We start from the raw sequence: 8,826 nt of genomic DNA, 5'->3' as shown, positions 1-8,826 counted from the left end.
ACACAATGCTCTGAGAATGTCAACAAATTGCTTTAAGAATGACATTCTATATTGATATATTTTATATACTATGTTGATACTGTAAGAAAAAATTGAAAATTTTCAAAAGAAATTCAAATTTTGACATCACAAGTGAGATCTATTTAGAATCCTTATGAAATTATCTTTAATTTGATATATGTTGTGCGAAAAAATAATTTAAATCAAGAAAGTTATATGCGTTTTAAAGTTATATGATTTTTTTCAAAAGTTAGTTATAACTAATTTGTTGCAATTTGACCTTAATACCTTTATTATTAATTTTTGTTTATCGTATTGATATTTCGGGGCTGATGATCTAGGACCTTGATTTGAATGTCTAAGGGCTATTATTTATTTATAGTTAGCAATTAAGTATTGAGTTAGCAATATAACACTCCCTATATAGTAGACCCTATATAGTATAGTACTAAGTATAATGTTATTATTATGAAGTAAAAAATGGATAAAGCCAATAGGAAAAAAAACTGAAGAATTACAAAATACTTGCAATTTATCTCTGTCGAATTGCTTTCCGTGGCAATTAATCTTCTTGCATCTGAGCAAAATTAACTTAGATTAAAGCTATCGTAAAATAACGGTTAAGACAATTTTCAAACTCACAACAAAGCTGCGATGCATTGATGAAATAAAAGACGAGAATTTATGCTAATGAACTAAACATAAGTAGAGCTATTTTGTGACCAAATTTACAATGCTTAATAGAAGAAGCAATTTTAATCAACAATCTCTCTCTCAATCTTTAACTGCTGATGGCTGAACGCAACCACAGAAATTCCCTTTCTTACGCCTCTGGCTCCCTCTTCCCCCTCCGTACAGATAATCCTTCAACAAGATTCTCCGTTTCGTTTCAGACATCTTCGACACCCCATCCTTCTCATCGTCTAGTTTCAGCAGCACGAACTGCAGCTTCTGTACTTCCAACTGTATCCTCCCGATTTTCTCAGACATTCGACGTGCTTGCTCGGACACTCTCCTCCTCCGGGCACCTTCCTCGCCTTCAAAGTCAAACGAGGGCTTTGAGTCCGAGAACGACCTGTCATTGATGCTCTTCATCAACCTGCCGTTCAGATCAAACAGCTTCATCACGGACATGTCAGCTTCATCGAGCTGTCTCTTCAACGACTCACATTCGATCACAGCTTTGCCCCGCTTGCCCTTCTCAGTCACCTCAAGTTTCCTCTTCAAGTCCTGGACCGTGATCTGGAGATTCGCCAGTTTCTGAACGTCGGAGTCGAGCCTCTCCAAGACCTTCCTCTTGTTCCCTTCTTGAAATGAATCATTAGATCTTTTTGAGATCTCTAACTTGTCCACACTCAAGTCCACATCGAATGCATCAGACGAGGCCCCAAAACTGCCTTTCTGTCTCCTCGTTGATTTAGAACGATGAAAATCAGAGGTCGCGGTGGTGGAAGGAGGAATGGTTTTGTTTGACTTGCCAAGGGAGAGACCCACGGTGCCATCTGGTTCTGCAGTTTCCCATAACTCAACGATTTGATTGTCCACGTTAGTGGCTTCATTCTTGCTATATCGGTATGAACCATCGGAAACCTGATCAAGAACGATATCTTTAGTCAAAAGCGCATTATCTTCCATAGTGATTTCGGACGTAGGTCCCTTGTTTCTTCGATGCTTCCCACTTTCAGATTGCAGCAACTCGATTTGCCTCGATGATTGGTCAAGCTTGGCGTGCAGATCAGTGTTCTCGTGAACCATTAGCTCCTTCATCTCGACTGCTGCCTTCACAACCGCTTGAAGCCTAACCCGTAGATCATGCAAGTCAGAAACCGGCACCAACACTTTCTTGTCTTCATTATGAATGATTTTGGGTGAAATGTCGGTACCGGTACCGTGAGCACCCTGAAAAGGATCATATAGCAAAATAGAGAGTTAGCTAAAAATGTTTAAAATAGAAAAAAAGATATAAAGCATTACTACTCTATGAATCTCAAGAGAAAATCACCATGCCCAGCATCACAATCAAACTTGCATCAGAAATCTATGAAAAATGTAAAATATTTCTAGTGTTAAAAATGACCTGATAATCCTCATTTTCAGGAATTTGAAACTTGATGTGTATATCAGTTTGGTCCTCCAGGGATGAAATACATTCCTTCAATGATATAATCTCTGGCCGAAATGCATCCAGTTGATTTTTGAGGCCTTCATTTTGATCGATATAGCCAAGGCATGCATCATGGAGCTCATAAAACTTCTGCTCATAGAGAACCTGACAGATCATGGTATGTTGCAATTGACCAAAAAGTGAAGCAGCCTGAGCCTCCAACTCTTTGATGTCGTTGATTTTGCTGTCCAGCTCCAAATGCAATTTCTCTTCTCGGAGTTTACTCTTGTTATTATTATCTTGCAATACCTGCAGATCAGATTCCAGTTTCTGGGTTGCTTCAAGCAAGAAAACATTCTCCTTGCTCAAATTGTCACTATCCGTGGACAGTTTGAAAATCTGATTCTCTTGGTCATCTCGAGCCATTTTGACCTCATTGTATTCCATTCTGAGATCTTCAACACTTTTACTTAATTCTGATTTCTTTTTCTCAGCTAGACTTATCTTCTCTCCTGCTTCCTGAAGTTCTTGTGCCATCTGATTCAAAACTTCCTTTCCATTGTCAATCTCAATATTCAACTGATCTTTGACTGTTGCTATAGCCTTGAGCTCATCATCTGTCTTCTGCAGCCTCTCCTTGAGATGAAGATTCTCGAGTTCGGATTCTTCAAGCCTCCCCTCAGCTACGCTCAACTTTCCAATAAGAGCATTATTCATCACATTAAGCTTATTGCGATCATCACCGAGATCTCTTAGAACCCTAAGTTTCTCATCAGCAAAGCTTTGGAAAATCAAGTATAAGTTCTCAAGAGCTAATACTTTATCACATAAGACATAATTTTCCTCTTCCAGGACATTACGCTTTTCCTCTGAGTGCATGATTCTATCCGTTAAGGAAATTTTCTCCTCAGAACTCTGTAGTTTCTCTCTTTGTAAGTCCTGGCAAGAATCTTGCATGTCTTTAAGCTTGGAGTCCAAACTCTCAATCTGGATCATCATAGCTTTCTTATTGTGGTCTTCTTCTCTCAATTTTGACTTTAGTTGTTCATTCATCTCTAGAAGTGTAGAGGAGTCGCTCTGTAACTGTAACACCTGCTCGGCCTTCAGCTTGAATTCATGCTCTAGTTTGTCCTTTTCCACCTCGACATTCTTTGAATGTAATCCCAGTTGCTCAATCCATGTGCTAAGGACTGAGAATGCAACAGACCACTCCAAATTTTCTTCATCAGCACGAGAAACTGATTTCTTTAAATTTTGAAGAGCTGATTTTTTCTCATTTTCTAGATGCTCACATCTTCCTTCAAGTTCTCCATGAAGTTTCTCAAGATCTACCAGTCTTCTCTGAGTCTGTTCCAGCTGAGCAGTCAAACCGTCGTTTTCACTTATCAAATCAGCCTTCTCATTAACAAGCAACTGACATGAATCTTCCAGGATTTTCGATTTAGCCTTTAAAGCTTCAAGCTGATGATGTGCATCAGACAGGGAGATTTCTAGAACTGTGTTGTTTTGTGAGAGTTTTTCCAGATTCTTGTTTGTTTCCTGCAACTGTGTGGTGAGCGTCTCCTTCTCATCGAGGAGAGTAGATTTCTCTAGTATTAGAGATTGGCAAGATTGTTCTAGTTCTTCTATCTTCCCTCTAACAGCATCTAGTTCAGCATTCAAATCAGAAAGGGAGGTCTCCAAGAGCGAGTTTTTCTCGAGAAGCTGTTCCAGGATTTCCAATTTCAGTAGGAGAGCTGCTTTATCAGTACTTTCCCTCTGGCAAGTTTCTTTCAGATTGGAATTCTCATCCTGCAATTCCTTCACTGACAATCCCAAGGATTCTGGTTTTAATCCTACTTCATGTACCTTGTCCAAAACAGAAAGGTGCTTCTTATTCAGTTCATTTAGTTCCTCTTTAAGGCAATAAATCTCTTGCTGCAGTGCGTTTCTCTGGTCAAGCCTTAGCTCAACTTCCTCCTCAAGGTTTACTGTTGATTCCGTTAAGCTAGAAATCTCACTCCGCATATCTTGTATTGATAATGCAGAAGATGAGTTCAGCTCATCAAGATGCTTGTTCTCCTGCTTAACCTTTAGAACTTCATCTTGCAAACTCTGATTTTGAGTCTCAGAAACCTTCAAAAGTTGAGCCCTATTCTGTAGCTCAGAAGCCATAGCTCGGAGCTCCTCCTGAGTTTGCGCATGCAAATGCTGTAAAGTCTGAAAAGCAGTTTCAGCATCCACAAAGCGCAATCGCTCTTCTTGTACGGCTGCCCAAAGTCTTCCCAGTTCCTTCTGCTTCTCAGTAAGCTCTTGAGATTGAGTTCCCATCTTTAACATTAAAGATTCCAACTCAGAGTGAAGAGACTGGTTTGATCTTTCCAACATCAGACATTGTTCCTCGGCACCTTTTAGCTTGGACACCCCATTTTCTATCTCCCCATTGAGGCGTTTAGCCTCCTCGTCGGCCAATGTGAGTTTCTGCTCCAGACTACATATTGTCGCCAAGCATTGCTGGTGCTGCAGAGCTGCACTTTCCTTTTCCTCAGTCAATTTGGAGATTGCTTGTCTTAGACTTTCCACTTCACTTTCTGCTTTTTCAGCTCGCTCGTTAAATCCTGAAGAATTTTCTTCGGCAAGTCGTAACTTATTCTCCATGTTTGATATGATCTCCAGCGATTCTAGATACTGATTGAGAGCAGCATCCTTCTCGACAGCTAATACATCCAGTTCACTTCTCAACGATTGTGCTTCAACTTCAGCACTATTAGCTCTTTCACTAAGTTTCTGAGCATCATCTTGAGTAGTAGACACAGTAATTTGTAGGTCAGATATCTTGTCCAAGCATTTTTGGTAGTCTTGAAGCTTAGATTCCTTTTCAGCTTCTAATTTCACCAGAGCTTCGTTTCGTGCAGCAACTTCAGTATCAGCTTTATTTGCATGGTCTTTAAGCATACTGAACTCCTCTCTGGTTCTGGAGATTTCAGTCTCAAGCTGTGACAATTTATCCAAAGTTTGTTGATACTGAACAAAGCCAGCTTCTTTTTCAGCTTCCAGTTTGGCAATGGCTTCCTTCAATGCTATTATCTCCTTAGAATCACTTTGTCGGTCGTATTTTAATGAACTTTTATCATCAACATGGTTGTTCTCATTGATAAACACGTCATCCGCCTCATCAAAATTCAGACCTCTCCTCACCCGCTCAACTGGCCCAAATGAACCAGAGAACGGCTTTGAAGTCCTTTTTCTAGTCCCATTATCAGAATCATCAGTGAACTCTCCAATCTGTTTGACAAAACGAGAATCAGACAAAACAGAATCGTAGTGATACAGTAGTCAATTCCGCATAATTAACTTACCAAGTCTGGTGTTCTAGAATCAGCTCCAGAAACAGAACTAGCAGGTGAATCATCAGCAAACACCATAGGAACTTGAGCTTCAGTCATAGTTCGATGAGCATGCCGAATCACACCAGTGGCGTGATCATATCTTTCGGCCAATGCACGATATGCTCTATAGAACTCCTCAACAATTTTCATAAGCTCTGGTCTTTTCTTGTAGTACATCTCCGCCCTTCGTGCAAAGGAGTCCTCATCCACTTCAAGGAGCTTTATCATTGATTTAACTTTAACATCCATATCTACAAAAGCACACAAGGTTTTTTCAGTAGATGCACATGAATTGCATCCTTCCACTGTAATGCATTAGAGACAACCAAAAGGGACCAACTTCACAGTTATATGATCACAAAATTATCTGCTTAAGAGGATTTCAATTTTGTTGGGCACCAAAAGAGATCAGATTAAAGCATCATTAGTTTATCAAAGATAAGATTTAAGAGGTATCTTTCCAATGACCCTAACTTAGCGCACACAACTCGTCAAACTCGAACAGTCTGACCAGAAAACCTAAGACATTCAAATGATTCTCTGGTAATCCACTAGAAAGAGTGATATGGGAAACACATGACAGCACAGAAGGTCTGACTAACGATTTGAGGAGAAAGATAAAAGTCGAGATTTTAACAGAATGGCAATCAATGCAAGCAATAAAAGTCATCTAATATCAAGCCATTGTAATATGCTAAACAAAATTGACATGATTCTGAAGTATTGACTAATCATACAACCAAAAAATTTACATGTTTCAACTTTCAACAATGAAGAGCTGCATACTGTCAGCACATTTACCACCATACAATAATATCAAATCGATACCTGTGAGATTTTCCTGGAGCCATTTTGAATTTTTGGGGCTAATATGACTATCCCACCACCAGGAATACATTCGTCTGGAATCCGAATGCGACAATTTGGCCATCCTTCAATGTCTAGTTGCAGATTTATCACCGAATAGACAATATATTCGCCAAATTAAACACAAAGGCTCGGATAAACTAGATTCGGTGTGGCAAAAAACTCAACAAAAACTATGCAAGCACTCAATTCAAGAGTAAATAGTCAGAATTGAGTGTAGCTTCTCTTGAAACACTGCAACTACGCAAAGACAAAGGATTCAAAGTATGAGATGAAGTAGTTAACAACTAAAAAAGAGAACAAATTTGGGGAGACAAAGTAACTTACAGAAATTTAACCCTCCAATAATTCGAATAAATCAGTGGCCTCCTTCAACAGAGGAGTTCATCAAAAAAAGCATCTTCACAAATTTCACAACATGAATTAGACAAAAAACAACAAAATCAGTGACAATAGTAACTATACCAGAAACATATCAAACAATACCTATTTTGTTAAATTCAACAGAATAAACACAAACAGTGAGGTTCCAACACAGAGTTACAAAAAAACAAAATCAAAGTCCGCTAAAAACAGGATCTGTTTTGATCAAGGACAATTCTAAAAAAAAATTTGAGATCATCGAAGCGACTCCGTGTACGTGATCACAAAATTCAATTCTACAAAACAGTAGTGAAAAATTAAAATTCATGAAAGTAAGTCAACAAAAAACTAACTGTGTAAGGGAAAACGAAGCGGAAAAGGAAAAAAATGGAAGAAGAATTGAGTAGGCGGCTGTGATAAAGGGAAAAGAAGAGAAACAGTAGAGCTGCTTTTCAGTGTTTCTCCTTTGTTGATACGTATATTTATTGTGTATGTATATGTTGCGTTGCGTTGTGATTCGCTGACTCTGCGTCGATCATATTGTAACGGGACGAAATTAAAGCAACTTTTAATAATAATAATTCTCTCCCGCTCCTAAATTAAATTAAATTAAATTAAATTAAATTAAATTAAATTAAATTAAATTAAATTAAATTAAATTAAATTAAATTAAATTAAATCGATAATCAAGGGTATAATTAATTGGTGGGATTAGTTTTGGTGGTAAATGACGATTTTGGCCTTGGGATTGTCGTACCCTGTGTTTATTGTTTGCGGATTTCTATGATTCTGCTATACGATTCACTCAGAGAACACTGACACCACAGGAGTGTTGACCAAATGCAATATTCTTTATTATATAAATTGTTTAATATTAGTAGTTTCTATATATCATAGTAATGGATACATTTCTTTTTGCCACGAAGATTAAGAAAAAAATGTGTAATATATTAAGTAAAAAGATAATAAAATATGGGAGATAGATAAAATAAGAGAGAGGGAAAATGTGTTACTTCCTACGTTTCACCATAGGAGTCACATTTGGTGTGTACGCTAGTTTAAAAAATGTAAAGAATAGTTGTTTGGAAAAAGTTAGTGGAATATGATGCCACTTTTTTATATTGATTTTATAATAAAAGGTGAGTGAAGTGAGTTAGTGGAATATATGACTCACTTATGGTAAAAGAGAAATGTGACTTTAATATGTGACGAAGGGATTACTTTTTACTAAAAAAAATAAAATTATTCTACTACTATTGAAGTCTCAAAATAGAAAAATGAATTTACTACTATGAAACGGAAGTAGTATGTCTATATATTTATGATCAAATGACTTAGAGTATTTGTTTCACAATATTTAATGGGTTTTCATAATTACTTTAGTTATCATTTTACATAGAATATTGGATTGGCACGTATTATGATTTGGATCATTATACTGTGAGTCTGATAATTATCCAGCTTAATCTGAACTTGACTTGTTAAAAATGTTATCAATTGGAAGTCTGAAATACAAATCAAACCTTATTTACTATCTTTAAATCTAAACACGATACAGACTTTTTAACGACCTGATATACTTGGATTGACACGACACAGTAACAATAGAATAACCACACGAACTTGATGTCAAGATTAGAGCTTGTTTTTTAAACTTGATTTACACGAATATAATGATTTAAAATGAATATAAAATTTAAATATTAATATTATTTTTATAAGTTATTCGAACTCATTTCGGACCAAAAGAGACAACCCGAGAAAAGTCTATAATTAATTGGGCGGTGATTGTGAGAGTATGAGACGATTGTGAAGCCCTAATTTTGAAATGGAAGGGACACCAAAACTACTGCCCTTTCATTCCTTGAATACATATTGAGAAACAACAAGCTTTTGAGTTATATTATAGTATAGTTAAAGACTCGTATAAGTATAATGATTTTTTGTTATTCAATATCTAAATAAGTGGTTAGTGTTTTTTTATTTGAACTTTCCTATGTACATTTCGAAATAAGTTAACCAAAATTATTTATACATTTAGGTTTTTATTATTTTTTCCTCAGTTTCTTGTGACCACTAATTAATTCTATTTTTATTGGATAATGAGGAGTATAAAGACACTTT

At 36.8% G+C, this 8,826-nt stretch overlaps 1 protein-coding gene across 5 annotated transcripts; it reads right to left on the bottom strand.

Moving 5' to 3' along the window:
* Positions 1–629: 629 nt before the first annotated feature.
* On the bottom strand, positions 630–7,217 carry LOC121765993 (protein NETWORKED 1D-like). Of its 5 annotated transcripts, none has more exons than XM_042162314.1 (6): positions 6,826–7,217; positions 6,667–6,739; positions 6,301–6,579; positions 5,443–5,723; positions 2,078–5,368; positions 630–1,899 (listed from the first exon to the last, which is right to left on the bottom strand). In XM_042162314.1, the coding sequence occupies exons 3-6, from the start codon at positions 6,401–6,403 to the stop codon at positions 775–777; spliced, it is 4,800 nt and encodes a 1,599-aa protein (XP_042018248.1). In that variant the 5' UTR covers positions 6,404–6,579; positions 6,667–6,739; positions 6,826–7,217; the 3' UTR covers positions 630–774. The 5 variants fall into 5 exon arrangements, with proteins under 5 accessions (XP_042018248.1, XP_042018251.1, XP_042018250.1 ...); XM_042162317.1 differs by having other exon boundaries at positions 6,301–6,573; XM_042162316.1 differs by having other exon boundaries at positions 7,056–7,217.
* Between the last annotated feature and the right edge of the window lie 1,609 nt (positions 7,218–8,826).

This window comes from Salvia splendens, chromosome 14, assembly GCF_004379255.2.
Source record: "Salvia splendens isolate huo1 chromosome 14, SspV2, whole genome shotgun sequence".
NCBI classification, from domain to species: domain Eukaryota; kingdom Viridiplantae; phylum Streptophyta; class Magnoliopsida; order Lamiales; family Lamiaceae; genus Salvia; species Salvia splendens.
Note: the sequence above shows the minus strand (reverse complement) of the source record. Positions and strands in the feature narration are given on the sequence as shown.

Excerpts from the sequence above, each read along its gene's own strand:
- LOC121765993 (XM_042162313.1), bottom strand. The coding sequence starts at position 6,403 with ATGGCCAAATTGTCGCATTCGGATTCCAGACGAATGTATTCCTGGTGG. Across the intron at positions 5,724-6,300 it reads GCTCCAGGAAAATCTCACAG|ATATGGATGTTAAAGTTAAA; the intron begins GTATCGATTTGA and ends GTGCTTTTGTAG. Across the intron at positions 1,900-2,077 it reads CTGAAAATGAGGATTATCAG|GGTGCTCACGGTACCGGTAC; the intron begins GTCATTTTTAAC and ends GATCCTTTTCAG.